Source organism: Carettochelys insculpta, chromosome 2 (assembly GCF_033958435.1).
Source record: "Carettochelys insculpta isolate YL-2023 chromosome 2, ASM3395843v1, whole genome shotgun sequence".
Taxonomy (NCBI): Eukaryota; Metazoa; Chordata; order Testudines; family Carettochelyidae; genus Carettochelys; species Carettochelys insculpta.
This window is the reverse complement of record NC_134138.1, coordinates 234,696,868-234,721,616: the sequence shown is the minus strand read 5'-3', so window position 1 is coordinate 234,721,616 and position 24,749 is coordinate 234,696,868. Positions and strand designations below refer to the sequence as shown.

The window sequence follows — 24,749 nt, the reverse complement described above, 5'->3', positions numbered from 1 at the left end:
AAACTCTGTTCACAACATGAGATGAAATTACCATACAAGGGAATCTTATAATTTCACATACACTGTTCCCACACCTATTTTAGCAGAACAATACTGATGAGTTTTCAGACGATACCTTACAAAGGCATACTTTGTATAAAGATTATGCAGCAGTGTGTCAGAAGTGGACTTAGGGGTACACGCTGTTGTAGTGCTCTAACCAGTTTACCTGATGCAGGAGATGTATTTTATGCAAGGCCCACTCTAACAGAAACTGAGAACTACTATATCAGGCCCTGCAGGAGAGAACTGAGAACTGCTGAGAACTGCTGAGAACTACTATATCATCCACTTCCTGGACACCACGGTGCTAATACACGATGGCCACATCAATACCACCCTGTACCATAAACCTACTGACCGCTACACCTACCTTCATGCCTCCAGCTTCCATCCCAGACACACCACACGATCCATTGTCTACAGCCAAGCACTAAGATATAACCGCATTTGCTCCAACCCCTCCAACAGAGACAAACACCTACAGGATCTCTACCAAGCATTCTTGAAACTGCAATACCCACCTGAGGAAGTGAAAAAACAGATCAACAGAGCCAGACGTGTGCCATGAAGCCTCTTACTACAGGACAAGCCCAAGAGAGAAACCAACAGAACACCACTAGCCATCACCTACAGTCCTCAGCTAAAACCTCTACAGCGCATCATCAGGGATTTACAACCCATCCTGGACAATGATCCCCCACTTTCACAGGCCTTGGGAGGCAGACCAGTCCCTGCCCACAGACAACCTGCCAACCAGCAACTATACACCGGACCACAGTCACTCTAACTCAGGGACCCATCCATGCAACAAACCTCGTTGCCAGCTCTGCCCACATATCTACATCAGCAACACCATTACAGGACCTAACCAGATCAGCCACACCATCGTGGGTTGATTCAGCTGCACATCTACCAATATAATGTATGCCATCATGTGCCAGCAATGCCCCTCTGCTATATACATCGGACAAACTGGACAGTCTCTACATAACAGAATAATCGCACACAAATCAGACATCAGAAATGGCAATATACAAAAACCCATAAGAGAGCACTTCACTCTCCCAGGCCACACAGTAGCAGACTTAAAAGTAGCTATCCTACAGCAAAGAAATTTCAGGACCAGACTCCAAAGAGAAATTTCTGAGCTACAATTCATCTGCAAATTTGATGCCCTCAGCTCTGGCTTAAACAAAGACTGTGAATAGCTGGGTAAATACAGAACCAGCTTCCCCTCCCTTGGTGTTCACACCTCCAGATCAACTGCTGGTAGTAAGCCTCACCCTTGCTGACTGGGCTAACCTTGTTATCCCCACCCTTGCTCTGGCTTATTTATACCTGGCCCTGCAGATTTCCAAGACCAGCATCTGATGAAGTGAGTCTGTGCTCATGAAAGCTCATGCTCAAAACTTTTCTGTTAGTCTGTAAGGTGCCACAGGACCCTTCGTTAAGGTTAGGCAGAGTGAGGGTTTTGAGGATCTAAATTTTGGAGCTAGGCACCTAAATCCCTTTGTGGAGCTACCCTTTTGTCTTTATCTCTGTGTGAGGTGGGGGAGGCTGAATAGTTGCTATAGACCACAGGGCAAATGACTTTTGCCCTTAAGATGCCCAGATAGGTCAGACAAAGAAACAACATTGATTATACTGTGGAACTCATTACCCCAGGAAGACCCTGAGACCAAGAATCTAACAAGATTAATAAAGTCTGGATAGTTATACAGATATCAAGAATATGCACAGTTGTTATACCTAAGAAGTCTGGAAGAGTGACAAACTCATGCTTCAGGACTTACCCTAATCTCACACAATCAAAAACTAGTCACAGATAGGGAGCCATGCTAGTCGATATACTATCAAAACAAAATGGGGTGGGCTGTTCTGTTAATGACTTAAGAATTTGCGTCTCATTGAAGAAGAATTTTCAGTCTGCTTTGGAAAGACATACTGCTGAACTCTTTTCATATTCAAATTCGACACATTAACACATGGTTTGAACTGCGATGCAAATTTTCTGGGACATTACAGGGCCTCTTTTGCATACTTGGCTTAATCTAATTCTTGACTCCCCCCCGCAAGCTCTCTGATTTGCTCACCTTGATCATTTTTTTTCTGATTTGTCAACCTTGATTACTGTTTTTGGTTCTCTATGCCTTAAATATTGAGTCTGTTCTGGTCTGGGTATGGTCTGAAGAAGTGGGTCTGTCCCACGAAAGCTCACCTAATTATTTTGTTAGTCTTCAAAGTGCTTCTTGACTGCTTTTTTGTTTTGATATCAAAAACTAGGTGGGGAAAAATTATCCCACAGCTGTTTATATGGCTCCCCTTCCTCAGAAACACCAGGTGCAGGTCACCATATCCTTTTCCAGCCAGACAAGGCTAATCCCAACCTCCTGAAGCTGCAGAATAGAAGAAAACGCACTGCAGAAACAGCAAGCCTGAAAATGAGAATTATGTAGTCCCACACCCACCTTGGGAACTATCTCCCTGTTAATTGTCATGGCAGAAATCTTTGGGATGGAAGTGAATAAGTCAACTTGCCAAGTCTGGCCATATATCATGGTGTTTGGTGAGGGAAACACATTGTTGCACAAACTATGCCAAATTCACTTGACTGCCAGTCAGTCTTGTAAGTGGGGGGAACAGTTCTTTATCCAGTCTCTTAACAATGCAGAAAACAGCACCTTTTTGATATATACAAGTTATATTTTTACGTAGTGGAAGATCTCTCTCTCTCTCACACACACACGACATTTAATTCAGGTGTTGAACTAGGGAGCTATAACTTGGAGAAGCTATGCCATTAAATATTGCACAGATTTCAACAAAATCCTTTAACTGAAAAGCGCAATACACTGCTAGTTAGACAACAAATACGAGTTTAAAAGAGCAACCCTTAGGAAGGATTTGAAGGAATCAATTTGTCTTCAGAAATTTGACCTGCAACTTCATGGCTCTGTCTACACTAGCCCCCTTCTTTGAAGGGGGCATGGTAATCAGCCAGAGAGGAGAATACTAATGAATATGCAGCACTTCATTAGGCTAATTCTCCCCACGGCAACTTATGAGTTTTAAGCATTTTTAATTTTCACATCAATTTGAATCGTTGGAAGGTCAGACACTTTAACAATACATGTTGTAATTCAAAGGTTTAAAACTATTAAGAACACATTTTAATCGTGTTCAAAATTATAAAATATTTTAAAATCAAACTCTAATAAAGTCTCAAGCAGCATTTTTTGTTCTTTGCCCGTTTGTAAATTTCAATTATTCATGGAAACATTTTTTCAGAGATTTGTGTGTTTACCATCACATTAATAGTTACTGGCTTTTAATGACAATCTAATCCTTCCAACCCTACTCGCAGTAATACTACATAAAATCCCCTACCATTAGTGATGCAAAGTTAAGCACCCCAATAGTGAAACCATACAGTGAGCACCATCCATCTTGTGCACTGAATTAGGCAAGGTACTTTGGAAAAGTAGCATACGATCACAACAAATCTGTATTCATAGTGCATATGCACGAGACAAGAGGTCCACATTAAGGTGCCTTAATTGTGGTATTTTTCAAACTTTTGACTGCTAGACCTTGTAACCTTAATATTTTTAATGTATCTTAAAATTTAATTTCTTACATTTTTAAGCAGCCGCCACACAGCCTTGGGGCAAGTGGGGGAACAGAAACTCTTATGTGAACTCATGTCTCTTCACTGTCTAGTGAGGGTTATTTGCTAGTGGGATTCACAGATAGTAGGTAGCAAAGGAATGTTACAACTTGGGAATCCAGGACCCAGTATACTTATGCCTCTCTACCACAGCCAGCCAGGCACACTGGAACAGGGGCGCCAGAGGGTCATGGCCCCTCTTTTAGAAGTGGGACAGATATGGGTTCTCATTCTTTACTGGCCATAAGGGCAAGTGACGGGGAGGGGGCAAAGATCAAGTCTGTAGGTGGTGGGACCTATGTGGGAGGAGCAGGAGCCGGGCCTCGGGGAAAAGGCTGGTTCTCAGGGGGAATGTGTGGTGTGAGGCTGGGGCCTCAGTGGGAAGGACAAACAAAAACAGACAAAAATGTTATAATGGACAGATTAACCCTGTCCAAATATGGGTGGTACTACAACCACCACCTACAATGAGAGTTTAAATGCTATGGAAATTTATTTTTTCACTATTGAGATTCTCTGTAAAAAGAGAAAGCTGTTGATTTTGCAATTTCTACTTCTCCTTTCACATTCCTAAAATAAAGCTATGGATTAAATCTGAAATATAGGTTTAAAAATAGTTCCAACACACATCTACCCATTAAATGAAAACATTCTATACATGCTTCTGAATTTCTTTGCATTTGTATGTTGTAAGAAAAAATTATGCAACAACTTGTGTTTTTGCAACAACAAAAAAAAACAAATATCACAAATAAGCATTTTTACACATCTGAAAGGAAGTAAGAAAGCCAAAAAATCTTAGTATGTTCTAAACAAGTATTTACATTGGTGTGCATATTAAAAAAGCTCATGTGTGAATTACTTTAACTGTCTTAAAAGGTCTACCAACTGATAAACTTAGCAAAATTTGACAAACAGGATCAGTTGTTTCAACATTTTCAGTCTTCTGATTAAAATATAAATATAGTCCCTAACATAACACATTGTGTTCCAGATTCGTTAAAGCCCTGAGACAGCACACCCACCCTAAGCAGCAAAGAACTTAATACACGCTTAAGACCCAGACTTTAACTGTACTTAAGAGCATGCTTAAAAAGTGGGCTTCAGTGCTTTGTAAAACTGGGGGTAAAGTCAGGATATGGGCCAGGTAACTAATATTTTAGCAGTCCAGCTTGAAAATTTGTAACCACGGGCTACAGCAAAGTGATACTGTCCCAGAAGATTATAGTCAAGTAATAATTTTAGTAAACACAAGCATGCGATATGTTCTGTTTTGTCTTCAGTTTCATATCAGGTTTTAATAGACAACAATTTTTTTTCCATGTCTGAGTACGCTTCTGAAACATCCTCAAATGGTGTACTTCCGTGGTTCATTATAGATTCATTTTCTGAATGAGATAGCTCATCTTCTACAGCAGACTTTTTGTTTTTAATTGCTTGAGCATTTTCAGATTGCAGCATTTGTTCAAGTCTCTGAATACCTGTAAAAAGAAAGACACATTATTGTAAGTTTCTTCTCAAAGAAAGCAGCAGCTCTGAAAGGCTGTGTCTCCATACTTGTCTTTTAAATATTTTTTGAAATAACGGGTGTGCTATTTCAGCATCCCTGTACTCCTCAATGCATAAGGGATGCTCCAAAATAGCTTCTTTAAAAATAATCTCAAAACAACATACTTAATTTGCATAGCGCCAATTGCATATCTTATTCTGAGTCTTGAGTGCCATGTAGACATAGCCAAAGTGTCCTTAACTACACTTTAAATATCTTAGACTGTTAGATTTCTTTTTTTTAAAATTCAAATTACTCTTCCACTAATCATGTAGAATGTAGGATTATTTTTCCAATAATGATTGTTTTTCCACATTTCTCAGATTGTATAAACAGACTAATTTCAGGACTCTTTTTTAATTTTCAAGTTACATCCATTTTCAAGTTAGTTTTCATGCATGATCGAAATAATGCAGCTCTTAGATTGCAAATTCTGTAGGAAAAGTTTATGTAGTAACATTTTCTACTGGAACACTGAAAAAAAAGTCAGAACATTTGTACTTGACTTCCATTGGTGAAAAACCTGCTTTTAGAAAAGAGTTGTTTGGCCTTTTCCCCCCCCCTTTTAATTTACAAGAGGATGTGGCCAGCTGCAAAGCTTCAACAGATTTCACATCCATAGGGCTTTTCTACATGGCAACAAGTGCCACCAAAATCATTAAACTGTGTTGTAATTCACATGATTAATTATTTCAATGCAAATCTGTGTATTAATACCTTGTTTCAAACTAAAATGTCTTACTGTAAACACATTTTTAAAAACCAATTTAAGAATTGAGGAAAGAGGGCATTCCTATATGAACTAACAGTATGACTTAAAACCAATATAGTTATTTCCGTTCCAGTTATTGTGCAGAGACCACCTTACTCAGGTTGCATGAGAGTTATGTCTCAGAAAAGAGATGATAGGATTTGGGCCTTAATCATGCAAATTTAGGGGGACAAAGTTAGGCTCTAATCCTGCAAACGTATGTTTTTTATGTTAGAACAGTCACTTTAAGGACTTCACAATACTACTAACATATATAACACACAGCACGGGTTTAAGCATTCCAAGGTTCAGGACCTGAATTTACATAAACATAGATAATGTCTATTAATGCTAAAGCCTCCTGGTGATTGTCATTATGTATTGTCATATCAAACAAGCTTTCCTCCATGACAGAGAAAAGCATGCTTAGGAAACATCTCAACTTTTTAAACAAATTTTTATGAAAAGTATTTCTCTTTTTTAACTTCAGCTAGCTCAGCTCAGGCCACAACCTCACAGAAATGCTAAGGGCTTGTCTGTACTAACCATGAGATCCACCCATTCAGGACTGATCTTTTGGAGTTCTGTTTTGTGCATCTGGTAAAGATGTGCAAAATCAATCGGTCGGGAGTCAGCAGTCAATCCCCTGTACTCCTCCTCTTGCAAGAATTAAGGGAGGTCGATGAGAGAAATGCTCCCATTGACCTCCCTTCGTGACGATAGACCTTACAGTCCGCAGCAGATATGTCAATTTTAGCTACTCAACTGCCGTAGCTAGAATTGCGTATCTGCCATTGACTCTAAGATCTAGTGTAGACCAAGCCCAAGTGTACCTGTTCACTTGTTAGGTTAGAACAACAAGGGGTGCTTTTCCATTATGTGCACTCGGCATATGTCTTTGTTCTAAATGCATAAAAGCTACTGAAATGCTAATGTTGTTGTCTTTACTTGTTATCTTTGCTCTTAGCTTTTATATACAAAGTATTACCTTTTAGAAATTACTTAAGGAGTAAAACTCCATGAAAACTAATGAAGCATTGTTTCTGAACTGCTAGAACAAAATGAATTATGTAAGCCTCTGTAACTGAATGGCCCATTAAAGGAAACCAAAATCCCCAGAACTTTAAATGAAGAAACAAGTTAACTTCTATGCATGGGTATCTAAGTACAACAATGGGAAATCCATAAACTTTGTCTGCATTTAGTCAACAAAGCAAGAACTGTGCTGTGCTGCAAATACTCATCAGACTGGAACCCTGGGAGCTTTTCTGCACCTCTCATCTGTCTAGATGTATGACCAAGGTCCCCAAAATGATTGTGGGCAACCCTGAAGGACTTATGGGAAGCTAGCAGATATCAATATGTTATCTATCATTTGGATTAGAAACCTGGACTCACCTGCTCTGTATTTTACCTGTTTTACCCTCTCAGCAAGTCTCCATTACTTTCTCAGGTAATAACTCCTTAGCTAGTTTACTAAAGGGAGGCTCCAAGCATTGTTTTTAGTGTGAGATTCAGATTATCCACTAACCTTAAGTAAGTGACTGACCATTTGGGACTGGAAGAGCCTAAAGAGAATTGGTTTTTGAAATAGAAGTTTAATAAAACCAAAGTCCAGGCTGTGCGCTAGGATATGCTGAAGAACCGAAGAGGACTGTCAGTGGCACCATAATAAAGCTAACATAGTACTTCTGGAATGCATGTCTGTGGTTGGTTTGGTAAGATGTAACTACAGATTATACCAACAGCATGGGCTGTGATGCTGTATGGAATATGGAAGATACTTCATGATATTGTTGATACCAACATTATAAAGGAATCTGACAATACATGCTCGGTGAGGTATCTGTGAAAATATTATAAATTGCTATTCAATTTGTTAATATGCGTGCATCAGCTTTGCATGATGAGTTTTATATGCATCTATTTCCAAACTTTAGCTGTGTTTCTGGATGAAACCCCCAGCCAGAATGACATCACCACTGCCTAGCCCATTTGATGGCCCATGAAGGGCCATCAACTGTAGAACAAACCCACTGAAAGGACCTAGGGAACACAGCCGTCCCATGCACAGGACGAGGTGGGGTGGCTGGCCCACACCCCACACGTTTGGGGGCCCTACAGTGGTCACCTCAGCTGTCCTATGGACGGTGGGGGGAGGGTTACCTGGGGCAGGGAGCAGCTGGTGGAGACAGCAGCAGGGGGCTGCCTCACCTAACCCCCCTGCATCTACTACATGGTGCAAGCAGCATCCTGTTCTGCTCTACCACAGCCCCGCCAACCCGCTAAGCCCCACTTCTCCGTGGCAGAGGGAAGCAGCCTTCACTCCCAGCCACCCCAGAGAAGCGGGGCTCATCAGGCTAGGTGACCGCAGAGGAGTGGAGATGAACACAGGGGGAGGAGGGAAGCGGAAGCAAACCCCCGTTGCTCCATCCACCACCATGCCATGACCCAGGTAATCCCTGGCCAGATTGGTTGGGGAGCATGTCATGGAGGAGGTGGAGTGGGGAAGGGGCAGGGCCTGTGGCACAGGGGGATTGCCCAGGGCCCCGACCCGCTTTGCGATAGTCCTGCTAGGGGATGCACCTTATGAATCAACAAGGCACATGGCATACTTATGGACAGAACACTAAGGCTTTTCCACGCCATGTGTTTTAAAGTTTGCATTTGGGGACAAATAGAAGCCACATGGCAAAGGCCGTATAAAAAAGGAGGCTGCATCATCTCTATTTTGTCTTCATTCCTGCTTCTTGCCTCTGGAATAACTTTTCTATAAATGAAGCTCTGAACAAGAACTGATCCAAGCTGTGGAGGTGGTCAGGAGGAATTTTCATGGCAGCAAACTCACTGATGTTGCTGAGAACTTGATACACTATACGGATATCGATCTGTCAATATGGCTGGTCCTTTAGGGCTCAGAAGACCACTTTGTACAGTGAGAATTTTTAAGTAATTCTTCCCCTTACAAACCTACGCGCTGATTGGAAACCACAGAACTGGAATGCAATAAAGGGGGCTGTTTGATTTCTTTTAGCTTAGAATCGTAGACTCATAGGGTTGGAAGAGACCATAGGAGGTCACTGAGTCCAATATCCACTCCCACCCTCCTGCTGAAAGCAGGACCAATGACAATCAGCTTGTTAATAAATAGAATAGGGAATCTAGAACACTGGAGGACAATTTATGACTAGCTGGGGGTGCCTATTTCAGTGTTAACCACCAGTTTTGTGAGTATCTGTTTGCTCTTTCACAGTCTGCCCTGGCCTGGAAATTTTCAGTGAGGGTTACCCCACATCACATGGGCCACTTAAATGGTTTCTAACAGTCTGACTAAGACTGGCTCTCTCAGTTGTGAGCCGCAGATCAGACACCATGATAAATGTTTCCTGGAGCATTAAAACCACAAACATCAGAATCAAGCTAGTGCACCATTACCAGAAATGAGACTGGTCACTTTAATTTAAGCTTTCAAGCTGAGTTACAAGCAGAAACTAAACATGAAATCAGACTACATTATCTGGTTGTCCCTCCCACTCTTAAACTATAAGAATATGAGCACGAAAAGTAATTTACTTTTATAATATTCTTTCATTTTGTTAAACAAATCACCTAAACTAAGTATATTTAGTAACAGTTTGGGGAAAACTTTAGGTTTTGTATATGTGTTTCCATGTATGAGTGTAATTTTTCCTTTATGCTAGCAACAGTTTATGGAAAAGTCTTCATCTTTACCTAAATATACCATCAGAAGTCAATATATTTACTAAATCAGAGTTATTGGATTTTTCAGAATGATTGGTTTGCATTGTGGTTGTTAAATTATTTCATCATACATGTGTTACAAGACCTGAATATGGCCCTGTAGGGTGAAGATTCCTGAGGCAGGCAATGGTTTGTGCTAAAGACCCTCTATTTGATTCCTAAAGTCTGGAGCAGGCCTATAATCCTATATGACAGTAACCCAGTTAGCATGAATAGAGAGATACTTTGCTGCCTCCGCCCCCGCCATCTCACTCACAAGACCCAGGGGAGGTTGTCCCAGCTCGGGCAGGACCTTGGAGTCTGAAGGGAGGGATAGTTGCCTCAGCAACCACATTCCACAGAAAGGCCCTGCATATGAGAACCTAGTTATGGTGTTGTCTCCTCTGCCATCCCAGACTTGTACTCAAAACAAATATGTTATTGCTTTATGCTGGTAACATCTTTTGCTTCAACCCTCTAGATAAGCACCCTTAAATCAGCCAATGTGGAGGTGCCATCACTATCCTTGTAGACGGATCAACCATCCTACCAGACATAAATATGTTATTACCTATCTGTTTTGTCTGATAACTTGCTAGGAAAAACACCTGTAGTACAGATAAGATATTCTATAAACTATGGGCGGAGATACTCTAACCATTTTCAGACCATTGGCTTATTGTGCTCATTTTGCCTTGCTGCTAGGACCTATCCAGGTTTGGGTGACACCCATGCCGTAGCTGTCCCCCCGCCCATCAATAATCTATATAATCTATTGTAACCTATTGTCTGGCAGTGCTCCACTGAGTCCTGGGTGAAGTGCCCATGTGCGAAGTGTCACTCCACCAGCGCTGTGTGTAATAAACCCTTCTGCTTGCTTTATACACAGTGTCCAGACTTTGTCCCAACAGCCCAAAACCTCTTGTCTTCACAAGTCAGTAGGAAAGACATTTTTAACAGAATATTTGAAATGTATCACCCCTCTACAGAATCAAAAATAATATAGGACTAGAAGGGGCCTCCCTAGTTAACCTATTCCATGCATACTTTGCAGAACTAAGTAGTAACTAGATCATTCCTGATGAGTGTTTGTGTAATATTGTCTTAACCCCCCCACCCCAATGGTGAAGATGCCACAACCTCCCTAGGGATCTTTTCAGTGTTTAACTACCCAGGGGGGAAGTCTGCCCTAATGTCCAACGTTAACTGCAATTTAAGCCACTACTTCTTGTTCTAGCCTCATATGTTAACAGCAGCTTTGCACTCTGACCTCCTTGTAACAACCTTTTATATACTTGAAAACTGATCTCCTTTCCCCATCCCATCTTCTGCTTTCCAGATGAAATAAACATTTTAAAAAAAAAAAAGGCTTCCCTCATAGGTCATGCTTTCTAGACTTTTAAACATTTCTGTGGCTTTTGACTGGACTTTCTCCAATTTGTTCACATCTTTTCTGAAATGTGGCACCCAGACTGGACAAAATACACCAGCTGAGGCCTTATCAGAGTGAAACAGAGTGGAAGAATAACTTCTTTTGTCTTGCTTACCAAAACTCCTACATAAACATGCCAGAACATTGTTTGCTTTTATGTCAGCAGGCTTATTTTGGGTTAAAAGTAACACCAAACTTACCCAAGTAAATCTTATCTACAGAGTCTGAAAAGACCATTCTAAACCATCCAGGCTCATAACAAGAGAAGGCTTTCCCAGGACTAATGAGTAGTTTTTCATCAAGGAACTTCCACCATAACTCCATTTCAGCTTCAAATGTCTGTGATTTTAGGAACTAAGAGAGGAAAAACAAAAACTGCTTTAAGAAAACTGGAACACAACCACAAATGAATGAGATACCGCAACAAAGTACACTCTACAGCAAGGCTGATGAAGAGAAGGACCTGAAATTCAGAATTACTGAAAACCTGCAGCTCCCACCAACTTCTCTTAAGAGTTTTGGGTGCTCAGCAACTCTGAATAACAAGTCAAAGGCTTTCTGCTTAGTAAAAGTCCTTTGCCCATTATATTGCATAAACTTGTGAGATCCACTCTGTATGTTCATACAATGCAGGCCAGACTGCTATCTAAGGCAAAAGGATCCAGGCTGCATTCCTCCACAGTTAAGTGGCATTTAAGGAAGTAACATCACAAAGAAGCCAGAGTATGTCTTCAATGCAGAAGTAACTCAGACGCTTTGCACCAGGGTCCAAGAAAACCAGATTAGCTTAGCCCAAGCGTAAGCAGCAATACAGCAAAGCCAGACCCAAGTTAGAGTCCTCAAAGTACTACACTAATCTGCATCACTAAGGCTACATCTATAGTAGAGGGATTTGTTGACAAAACCAGTGGAGTGTCCACCCTAAAAATGTGTTCTGTTGACAGAACTCAGCATTTTTGTTGACAGCCTTCTGTCTCTCCCCCATAAGGCAGAACGCCTTTCTCAACAGAATCTGTCAACAAAAAAAGCTGTGGGGATGCTTTGGGGGGCCCTTCAGGTCACCGGGCAGCCTTGCCTGCTGTGCTTCCGGATGGTCCTTATCTGGAGAGAGCAGCTGGGCAGTTTGGCTGCTCTCTGTTGACAGAACGGATAGACAGCACGATCCACTTTCATGTGTGGCCACCATCTGTCAACAGAAGTTTTGTCACAAGATCACTTCTGATCTTCCGTAGTGGAGATATAGCCTAAGACTTCTGTCATATCTTACGGTTCTTTGTGTTGCAAGAAACTAAACTGCTCGGCAAGTCTTTCCCAGTGAACTGTGGAGGAACTTGTCTGTCCTTCTGGGAATACAGGGAACTGTGGAAAGGCACCAGAAGACTATCAGAGGTGGAGTGGTTTAACTTGCACCCTCAGTTACTAGTCTGAGGAGAGCAGCATGGGGCTCTCGCCTAAATGTCCGTTAGACCAGGTAGCCTGAGCTAAAAGCATCAAATCTGGATAAGAGGATTTTATATATGGAGGAGGGTTTGGTGGTGTGAGGGGCAATACCAAAATCGGAGCCCGAGTTAACTTTGGAGTGCAAATTTATCCTGGAGACTGACACATGGACAGCAGCAGCAGAAAGCAGTTCAAGCAGGGACTGGACAGGAACACTAAAGATATCAGACTGCTTTCTACAGTCTTCACTATGAACTTTCTCTCCTTTGTGCTGACAGGTTGTTGGTTTCAACCCCTTCTATTCTGCCCTCAGAATCACCACCTGCTCCTAAAGCCCTCTGATCTTTATCATTCCAGCTAATTAATCCCCTCCTACCATAACCTTACTGAATATGTTTAAACCATACAAATCACAGAATATAACATTTGTGGCTGTCATATTGTTTACTCCCCTTGTATGTGATTTCCCTTTCCCTATTCTTCACTTTGTCCATATAGGCTGTGTTTTTCAGGTGTTTTTCAGGTTTTTTTTTTTTTTTTTAAAGTTTGTACAACAACTAGCACAAGAGGACCTGTTCTTGGCTGGGTTTGGGCACTACCACAATAATCAGGATAAATTACCACATCTCAAGATATTGTCGCTTGTTAGTTATCAGAGCTATTCTGATTCCTCCAGTTAACTGTCTTGTGTGACTATACCATTTATTAACAGGGCTAGAGAGGCATATCTATGTGTGGAACAGGTACAGCACAGTCAGTGGTAGGGTAAGACTCTCCACCATTCTGCTCTAGACATGTTTTAGAGTGACTTCCACTGTATTCATTTATATAGTGATGCCTGTAAATCTCACAAAGGTGAGTAAACATCATCCTCCACATTTTACTGATGTGTAAACTGAATCAAAGAGAAGTTATGTGACACAACAGGTCACTTGCACAGCTGGGACCAGCCCTTATGACTCAACTGTTATTCCAGAATCATATCTACTACAACATGAAGCCTTCTGAAGTTAGCTGCTTTTTATATTTTTAAACATTTTAGGAAACTGCCTTTACTACTTAGTTTTACAATATGCATTCAATTGATTTGCCATCCACTAACCTTTTTCACACTTGACAAAATGCTAGACAATTTCTAATGAAAAGATAGACAAGATAACAGGAACAGCTGTAAATATTCCATCACATTCCTTGATACCTTCACATAAACTGTTGGCAGCATTACTTTTCCAAACCCTCCTACCCATCCCTTCCAAGTTTCCAACATACTTTTCTGAAGTCTGCCCATACATATAATCCTCCTGAACTTTTGAGAACAGGTATCCCAATCCCTGTGAGACCATCCACAAGAATACTCTGTGCTTCTCTAAGTCTTTTTTTGTTGGTAGGAAAATACACATTATCCAGCCAATCTAACAAAACAAGAGAGAATTGTCACATTTCTCTTCTGGTTTATTTCCAATGAACACGAAACAATGAAAATGGGAGTATTTTTTGTTGAGCTAACCTCGATCACTAAGGAATTGGCTGAGAACATACTGAACAGGCCCAGGGCACCCATGAAAAACAGCCAGCTGATTCACGGCTTTCCGAATTTCATGACTTCTGGTGTACAACACTCCAACTCTGATACCACACATACCAAAGTCCTTGGAAGACAAAAAGAAAAAGTTACATAGAGATTATTCCCCAGTCCAAATGTACATTTGAAGGTGACAGTTTTACTCTGCAGCAATACTAGAAAGACTATAAATGGAACACATTGTCAATTTTGTTCTTTTTATCTTAGGGGATAATACACGTGTTAGAAGGAAGGGGAAAAAACATTTCTCACTGATGCACAAAGGAGATGTATACTATAGAGGTAAGTGCCCTTGAATTACAGGATATAGGACAGCTAGGTAAGTCCTGCAGAGAAATTAATTTGAACTGCCAGTCATGGAAATGGGTGTAAGTAATCCTGTTAGCAGTTGTTCCTGCCTTAATGAATGCTTTCATGTGTGTGTAGATAATAGTACATATTCTATTTACATAGATGTGTTGCATACCTAACTGGGAAATCATATGATTCCGCAGGACACAAAGATCTGGGTTTTACTTCTACATCTGGCATTAATGTGATATCATAGGACCATTGGGTTGGAAGAGATCTCAGGAGGTCATTAAATCCAAACCCCGCCCCCTACTCAGAATAGGACCAATCCCAACTAAATCATGACCTTGAGCATCTCACTTAACCTGTCTATGCCTCAGATTTCCCACCTGAAAGATGGGGATACAGCAAGGTCATGATATTTGCAAGTGCAACATTCATGAATTCAATTATTCACGAGCAGCTGCTGCTTCCTTGGGGCTCAGGGGGGTGGTGGTGGTGGTGAAGTACCGGTGGTCACCGCTTCTCTGGGGCTGGGAGTGCTGGCGGCTGCCACTTCCCCAGCTCCCCATGGCCCCGCTGCTAGTCTCTGCCCCCCAGCTGCTGACCAGAGCTGCCTGGGAGCCAGTCATATTTGCAAAATTCAGCATTTGTGAGGGTTCTTAACACCAAACCCTCACGAATGTTGCAACCCTACTGTATTCATATTTACCGACCTTTGTGAGGTACTGATAGAAAAAATAAATGCACAGCACTTTTTCTGTTTATGAACCCAGCCCTACAGCTCATTCTTAGGCAAAGTTCCTACTGAAATCAATAGACGTTTTACCTCATTGGAGAATGCAAGATCTAGTTCAGAGAATTTCAGATGACAATTCTATGGCACTAGGCACTTAAAAATACACTCAAGCCCAGAGCAAATACAAATAAGGTAGACTGCAAATTACACTGTCATGGGTCAATACATTTAGGGAAATGGCCATCTCACTGAACAAGACAAAAACTGTAACAAGCGACAAAAACAAGACACACACATCTCCTGCAACAAAACTCCACATAAATCAGGGTCTACAGTTGGAAGCATGAAGCTATTCAAAACCTGGGAGCACATTCTACTAACAGACCCCCCTCTGGTAATATTCTCCACAAAACTGCATCTCTGTTGCTCAATCAAAAAATAAACTTTAGTAAATGGTGGGCTATGGCATTTTGTGTTTATATGAAAGGATTACACCTTTGTTCTTGAACTTTTGTTTTAGGGTCAGTGTCATTTGTATCAGATAATTTCACAATAAAAATATGTAGTTTATGGGATTTTTGCAATATTAAATACATTCTGTGTGCATTAAATATCAGCAGTTACAGTCAAATTCAGAGTTTCAGATCTCAGTTACTACAGACAGCCACTGATCTGAGATTTCAGAAAAGGTACCAAATGATGTTATACTGTATCTGACATGTGTGTTCATGTAACTAAAGACTATCACAAATGTTATCCCAAGGGGCAGTGTCAAAACTGCATGTACAACTGTGATGCTGGCACTTCCTGATTTCTGAGGGTTTAAACAAGAAGTCAAAGTTCTATAAATACTTCTAAAAATGCTGTATATTTTACAACTATCAAAAGTACCACAAACTCCTATTTGAACAGTGAATTCTACCTTCAAGAAAGGAAGCAGGAGGGAATAGTAAAGACTTTCTGGTTTCCAGTTTTGCTGTTTAACTGGTATTTGTTATTTAATCATCACAGTATCTAGAATTATTATGGAACTGGATCAATAGCTTTATTAGTATATTTATCAGCATACATTTTAAAGCTATGAAGGGTCTGTTGTTACAAGATGCAGAGTACAATGGACACTTCCAACCAGGAGAACAAACTGTCTAGGTGTCATGTTAGCTAATTTTATTCCACCTTGATAAGCCCATAAAGCTTTGAAACTGTACCAAGGTATATAGGATTTTAAAATGCCACTAATACTACAGGTTGAACCTCTTTAGTCCAGCACCCTGGACAGCTGACTAGAGCCAAATGAGAGAATTTGCCAGACCATGGGAGGTCAATACTTCCAGCAGCATCACCAACACCTATACTGCTTACTGAGCTCTTGGAAGACATTTAGGGGTAAATTACAGCTAAATAACAACAAAGAACACGAAGAGCCAGAGCTGGTGGCTGTAAACAAACTTTATGGGACCACAGGAAACTTGGCCATACCCATGATAAGTGGCCATCCAGCGAACTAAAATCATGCCAGATTACAGATGTTGTTGGATGAGTGTGCGCCAGACCAGGGAGGTTCAACCTGTATACACACTAACTAGATTTATAATTGAAAAATTTTATGTAAAAGATTATCATCTTTATGTCTGAGATCAAGATGACCAGGAATGCAGAAACAGTTTGTACAGTGGGGGTGTTGAGAGACACTGAACCAAAAATTTTATATCCATATATGATGGACACCGCTTCAAGCCAGGAGGTATAGCAAAATTCCCAGCTCCAGCACCTGTGGAGAAGACTAACATAGAGACTAAGACTACCCAAGAGATTAGTGACAGAATAAAGGCTATAACTCAAGTGTTCCTGGCCCACAGTCCCATGCTTTCTCTATCAAACAACGCTGTTGTCAGTGACTCAAACTCAGCTTCATTTAAGAAGCAGAGGAGGTGGAAAACTACAGAAGATACAACCCATGGGCTACATCTAGACTGCAGGCTTCCATCAACAAAAATTCTGTTGACGGAAGCTTTGTTAACAGAATACATATCCCAACTGCAGGCTTCCATCGGCCAAGATATGTCAGTTGCGAGCATTCTGATGACATTCCTGTACACCTCGTTCCACAAGAAAGAAGGGATGTCTCAACAGAGGGAGTTTTTCTGACATTTGACCCTGTGTGGATTGGCCAAATGTTGGAAAAGCTTCTCCCAACAGAACTGTTGGTAAAAGATAAGCAAATGCATTGTGCAATTTGTGTCTCTTTTGCCGACAACCCTTGGCAATCTAGACATAGTCACAGACTGCACACCCTTGGGAGGGAGGTTAAGTATTCCATACCATTTCCCCTAAGCACTCCAAAACACTATCTTTATGCAATTTCTTCTATAAGCAAAATGCTTACAAAATACTTGTGCTGCTCTTCACAAGTACAAAAAAGGCTTTCCATTAACGTGTGACTGTAAACTGGCAAAACTGGGTTCTAATGCTTCAAACTGGCAGTAAACTGCTCCTTTAAAAGATTATATTCCAAGTTGTTTTGGAGACAAATATTTAAAATTCAACTCAGATAAAATAAAGATTCCAGACCTACCTTGCTAAAGCCCCACATAAAATGTGTCCGTTCAGGATCTGGTAAACTGGAGAGGGATCAAAACAGAACACTTTTACAGGTGTAATTTTACTAGGTTGTGTTTTTGAAAATTATCATAACTTTCTTAGACTAAATACAATAAAAGTGATTTTAAAAACTGCATCTCTTTGTAGAAAGAGTATAATCATTTATAGGTTAACATCACTTTCTTCATGTCTTTCAATATTCTAGTTAGTAACAGATCATTACTGCAGAATACTGATATCCTGCAGCTACATAAATGCAGAGGTATTAATAAAAAGACACAATGACAGGGCTGAGACATACACGATCCTGTAAAAACACTATTCATTTAGAGCCAAAATAGCACAATGGAGTGTTTGTGTAAATAGCTTAAAATCTACAAGGGGACCCTCTATACCTCCTGCACTTCATAATGTTCTGAGCTCTGCAATGACCTTGCATGTCAAATCCTGGAAGTGGAGAAAGGGACCTGTTTAGGGCATGTTCTGACACAATGTGGCTCCACTGAGATATAGCCTCATAAAAAAAGAAGAATGCAGAAATCTGATGCTCACTATATACCTTGGTCAGTAACCCTGGCTTGCTACAGGGTGAGGGTTGTATCCTTCAGTCCTATAATATTTGGCTGAATTTGCAAAGACAGAAAAAAGCCTCTTTGAAAAAAAATTACCTCAGACTTCATTCTGTACTCAAAACTTGACCCTTACCTAATATATTCTTACAGCTTATAGGAGAACAGCCAGATGATGTTCATTGTACAAGGTGTATTTGGATTGACCTGGAGAATTACTACTACATGAGCACCTTGCAACAAAAATGAACAGTCTGTATTTTGTAAAAACAAACAAAAAATGTATAATTTGCCAAAATGCCTATGTGTTCTAGGATAGATATGTTCTTGCTCACATGCCCCAGGAAACCCCAAAATATCTGATTATAGAGGGAGCCACAGTGGGAGACATGATTCAATAGATAACTTGAAGGACTTCTGACACCCTTCTGTAAAAAGTGTCCATTAATGAGGGCTATAAACACTCAAATGAAAATCTTAAAAGCCTTTGCAGCAAAAGATGCCATTGGGGGAAAACAAAGCAACTAGGAAGAAAAACTCCTCTCCCCATTCCTGAAAAGCATGCTGATGCATCTGCACTAGGTGCAAGCAAACAATCGGTCTTGTAGGCACCCATAAGGCACTATGCATTAACCAGTTTTAATCATAAAGGTACAGATATGAAGATCAGCCACCCCACAAATCTCTACAGATAGAATTTGTGCTATTTGGCATTGTAGAAGTAGAAAGCGACAACACTTACCAATCTAAGCTAAGAACGCTGGTGAAGGTGCTATCATCATACACAGACAGCATGTATATCTCATCTATTATTACATGTAATTGATATCTATATATAAAATAAAATGTTAGAGAAATATTTAAAAGTCAAAACGTTAACAAATTTCTACGTATAAATTTCCACAATCATTTCCTATTTATCATTATACTCACCCCAGAGGAAGTTTTATTCAGAAAGTCAATTCTTATTTAAAATTACAAGGTTCAGTTTAATCTTATACATATTACCAACATGCATTTTTTATAGAAATCTGTACTTCCCTGCAGAAGTAGGTGCAAGTATGTCTGAATGTCAAAAATGTGTCTGCCGGACAGACACAGTACCCCACAATCTCATATTTAAAAACTAAAATACCAAATGCAGCAAGACCCTGTAGTTTACCATGCAGAACTTATTGCAACAAGACATGTATCTGAATACAGTCTTTAAAGTGCTACTTGACTGCTTTTTGTTTTAATACAGTTCTGTTAGAGATGTGCATGGCAAGTTACCTATTACAGTCCCAAAGTTAAAGCTACAAATACACAGCAAGTTTTGTGATTACACTTGGTAACAGCATGCTTTGGGGATATTTATAAACATGAAAATCAATAGCAGGAGGCTTTTGAATACTCAAGCAGTACAGGTATTCCAGTGCAACAGAACCTAATAACATAAGGCTAAATTTTGCAGTCCTTATTTGGCAAAACTCCCAATGACATTACAATGTAAAAAATTAAAACTGCCCTCCCTCCAAGCATCAGGACATTAGTATATCGTAGAATATGAACTTGGAGCCAGAAGAAAATGAAAGACAGAAGAGAGGAGACTCTCTTTTTTGGGGCCTTCCTTTTCTAAGGAAAAGTATTTTGACTTATAAATCCTAAACTATGTCAATACAGAAGATGCCTTGAAAACTGAAACCTTCTCTAACTAATTGGATGTTTTTCACAATGCCAATTTTATTATATTGTTATTTTGGTAATTTTTCAAATGAAAGTTCTGTCCATATTATACACTCTTGGGGCTAAAAGCTTTCATAATTAACAATTTATATTTTTTGAAACATGCATTAAAAACATAGAAACAATGCTATGCACAAAAGAAAAGCTTTATGTTTAGTTGCACAAAGAGCTAACTCTCAGAATGGGTCTATTCATTCAGAAATAGTATCCTGGGACCTATTATAAGTAAATTTACTTACAATTTTCCCCAGAAAGGGCACGTAGAAAGAATAGCTACGGGATAATAAACTCTACAAGGAACCGCCCCCCCACAGGTTATATACCCAACAGAACAAAAAAAAAAAAAATTACCAAAACTAGCATATTTTATAATTGTATAAGATTTTTATAACTAGCATATTGCATCATGGAAATTAAATCCCAAACAAATAGCGCTGGGACTCAAACCTGTGCGCAAAGTCTAGACACTCTTTCAGTAACTGTGCTGGGTAAATGTCCCCTAATGGATTGTGAGGGTTGATCAGGATTAATGCTCTGACTCGGATGCCCTGAAAAAAGAAAAACTGATCGTCGGAGACGCCAACATGACGTCAAACATATGTCTAGCGAGGCTATAACAGTTGACCACCTTCAGTTGACCACTGATAAAAATGTATTAAAAATCACCTGAATGCACGTGAGCACATACGATTCTTCTTTAATAAATAACTAAAACACAGGAAGTTCTAACTGTACAACTCGTGCTCTAGTTTACACAACCATTTCAGTTAATAGCATTCCTAAAAATGTATCAAATAATTTACTGGTATATGTGAATTGAGCCAGCCCTAGTTCCATAAAAATATAAATACCAACAGGCTGGATTCTAACACAGTATGGACCCACATTCTGCTCTCATTTACACTTCCATAATTCTTCCATTGCATTTAAGCGGTTGTACTAAGGAACAGAGCAGAATTTGGACCTGCCTATCTCACAACCAGTTTTTCAGTGCAATTTTTTCCCCATTTGTTGTTTTAAAACTTATGAACATCTAAGGTAGTTGAAGTATGAAATTTAAGTTTTTTGTGTCTTACAAGATATTTAAAAAAGTTCAAACAAACACTGAAATAAATCATTACTTATATCCAACTGTCTTGCTCAACACTGAAGCAAAATACATTTGAAAAAGAACTCCGCAGAGATTATATATTTTATTTTTTCTGCCCCCCGTTATAAAAGGCTGTAAATACTGTGCTGAGAAAAGAATCCCACACAAATTCAGTTTTGCAAGTAGGAAAACACAATATAATGATTTTTAAGTATGCATTTTTATACAGTATGCAGTGGGACACAGGAAAAACTCATCGACTATATTACTAGTTCAATATGTACTAATTAGCATACACATTTAACCATCTGATCTAAAAAGTTTATGTTGTACACAGAGCCTATGGTTACAGTGATTACAGCAAGAAATATAAATTTTATATTAAACTACTATGTCAATGAGAGGAACTGTCACCCACAAATTGATGTATAGGATAAATTCAGAATTACCCCACACTTCTATTTTCTGTTTACCCCATTTAGTTTTTAGCAAACTGTCTCTATTGACAATTTCTCTCACCCTTTCAGCCTTCAAAGAAAGGCAATTATTTAGAGGCAAAAATCCAAGGAACTTCTTCGGCTGGGGCATTCCATATTCTTTATGGGAATATGCTTATGAATATGAAATAACTGACCTGTGCATGTGAGATACTTCATGTAAGATATCATTGGAAAGGTTGTAAACTACTTAAATATGATTATCCCATCTGTACGCACGTATCATCCTCATCATGCACCTAGAGAGCACGATGGACAAAATCAAGGAAGAAGTGGAAGGGATATCAGCGTACAGGATGAGAATTAACAACTTGAGGTTTGCGGATGGTATAGTTATCTTTGAGGAAAATGAAGAGAAGCTAGCAAGAATGGTGCAGGTGCTAAATGAGGAAGGGAAGTTGTATGGACTGATTATGAACATAGCTTCAACAAAAACAATGGTATTTGGAAATAAGAAGGAAAATCACTGTAGATGGGATCGAACCAGAGAACGTAGAGAAGTTCACATATCTGTGGAGCAACATAATGTATGATCTAGACTGTAAGAAGTATATAGCAACGAGAATAGCAAAAGCAAGAGGGAGTTTGAAGGCAATGGATAAGATTTGGAAAAGCAAAGTGATTAGTTCAGGAATGAATATGAGCGTCTTGAAAATGTGTGTATTCAGCGGCATGTTATGTGGATGTGAGACATGGGTGATAATGAAAGATTCGAAGAGAAGGATATTGGCATTTGAAAGGAGTTGTTATAGACAGATCCTGAAAATATGATGAATGAAGAAGGTCACCAATGAGGAATTATATAGTAAGATACAGTTGAATGAGGACCTACTGCAGAAGGTTATACAACAAACGTTACAGCTATTCAGACGCATCTGCAGAATGAATGGCGAATGAAAAATCAAAACCCCAGTATCTGGCATAATGGACAGTTCAAACAGGAAAGGAAGAACCCACAAAGAATGGACAGATGATATAGTAGATTAGCGTGGAGTTAGTCTACAGAAACTAAGCCACTCTGCACTGGACATGGAAAGAAATAGTGAGGGAGGGACACCAAAGGGCGCTGAGCCCATGGTTGGTGATGATGATAATGCACGTATCATTCTTGTTCTAGTTAGAAATATGAAATATAAACTGGTGCTACTAATAGAGTCATGCTAAGTGAGGGCCATTAGTAACACAAGAAACTTAATGGCCCAATATAAGGACAATGATCTGTGAATAGACTAGTTTTCCATGTAAGCCTGAGAGCTATGGTGGCTCCTACCAAGACGTGGCCAGGGGATGCTTTATTTTTTTTCATAGGAGCAGAGGGTAAGTTTAAACAAGGCAGCAAAGGATTCCTCCTTTTCCAAAACCTTGTTAAGATGGGGAACGAGGCAATCTTGATAGTCTTTTCTCCCCCTGGAATGCACCCAAGATAACTGCTGGGAATAGCTAAGACTAAATTGAGGGGAAGGACTGGCACTGGCTGGACGGCTTTCCGGTCTCTGAAAGGTTATTGCAACAGCTTTTAGGGTGATATTTTACATGTAACAGTTTCTTAGCATATTGAGCTTAGCTTGTGTTTTCTGTTTATTTAGTTTAGTAACTTGCATTGTTCTGTGTGGCCAAGAGTGGAAGGGGCAGGGCCTAGGGCAGTCAGCCCTTAGCACCACCTGGTCTGTGGCAGCGCTTCACTGCTGCATGGAGCAATGCTGCTGCAGCATTTCAAAAGGGGCCCAGAGCTCTGGCTGCTGCTGCTGCTGCCAAAAGAGTAGTGGCAGTGGCTGGAGCTCCATGCCTGAGAAAACACCAGGCCTGGGGGCAACTGCCTCCTTTGTATTTCCCTGTTGGCTGGCCTGGAGGCACACAGAGATCACATGCATCCCCAAAGCATTGCTCCCCCGCTCCCCTCACACCTCCTGCTTCCAGCGAGTGCAGGGGCCAAAGCCGGGCGGGGTGGTGTGCATCCCACTGCTTTGCAAGGGGGGAGACTGCCCCCACACTGCCTGGAAGCGGTACAGTGCTTCCGCAGGAAGAGGTGGGCAAGGGCAGAGAGAGGGCAGTGCTTGGGTGGGGCAGGGGTACGTGGGCAATGCCCCCCTTGGACTCCCTGCAATAGCTGCCTCTAGCTTGAAGCATGAGCTGAAGGAGAAATGAATCCTTCCTCCCCTATTTTGTATCCCTCCAGTAACAACTGTCTCAAAGCAGTTATTTGTAATACCATCCTTGAAAACATCTTTAATTTTATAAGGACTGAATCATATGGATCTCTACAAGTTAAAGCTCATTAAAATGTAAAGCTTCCAAATAAAATTTGAACATCCAAGATCAAAACTGCCTTTAAGATGCAACATTAACAATTTCCCAGTGATTATATTGAATTTTTGGGTTTAAGTTTGGGCCAAATCCTATATTGTTAAACTGTCCAAACGGGAAAGGCCCCTGCCACAAACTAAAACTTCCCCCCCTCCTCCCTTCAAAATATATGGATTCCAGGGGACTCTCAGTACCCTTCTGTACAAAAATCACTATCCTATTCAAGTCCTGATTCTTCCAGCTGTTTGTGTGTGTGTGTGTGTGTGTGGGAAAGAGGGAATTATAGATAATACACTGAAGATAATGTGAAGGAAGGGTAGCCAATATAAAACTCAAGACTTTATGAGACTGTAATACAAGATTAGGCAATCTTACATAAAATTGCTAACAAGCTACTACAAAACCCTTGATATTTAGTCAATCACACCATTAAACTGGATATTTCTAGCGTCGTATTTTTAGTTAAAGAGAGAGGAAGTTTCAAAGATAGGGATTAATTAAGAATTTCTTAAAATATTGAGATTTTGTTTCAGAGATAAAACCCAGGATGCATTTTGGAACATCACTGTTAAGGGAGCATGTCCTCAGTTAAAGTGCCACAGCACCTCTTACATTGACCCTGTGATCCCTTAATCGCGTCTGATCCGCTCACATTCTGATGCCAACAGAAACACTGACAGTTGACCACATTAATATAGTTAAAACCTGTAGGCAATAGTTAAAATAGGG

At 40.2% G+C, this 24,749-nt stretch overlaps 1 protein-coding gene across 2 annotated transcripts in view; it reads right to left on the bottom strand.

Annotated features, from left to right (window-relative positions):
• Positions 1 to 2,675: 2,675 nt before the first annotated feature.
• The window catches only part of LOC142008005 (1-aminocyclopropane-1-carboxylate synthase-like protein 1), a 37,124-nt gene continuing 15,050 nt past the window's right edge, over positions 2,676 to 24,749 (bottom strand). For both annotated transcript variants that reach the window (XM_074984749.1, XM_074984750.1), the window contains exons 8-14: positions 20,577 to 20,677; positions 19,147 to 19,233; positions 17,810 to 17,855; positions 14,130 to 14,271; positions 13,892 to 14,034; positions 11,383 to 11,536; positions 2,676 to 5,190 (exon numbers count right to left, since the gene is read on the bottom strand). In XM_074984749.1, the coding sequence (XP_074840850.1) occupies positions 5,000 to 5,190; positions 11,383 to 11,536; positions 13,892 to 14,034; positions 14,130 to 14,271; positions 17,810 to 17,855; positions 19,147 to 19,233; positions 20,577 to 20,677 (864 nt within the window). In that variant the 3' untranslated portion in view covers positions 2,676 to 4,999. The remainder of the gene's footprint in view (positions 5,191 to 11,382; positions 11,537 to 13,891; positions 14,035 to 14,129; positions 14,272 to 17,809; positions 17,856 to 19,146; positions 19,234 to 20,576; positions 20,678 to 24,749) is intronic.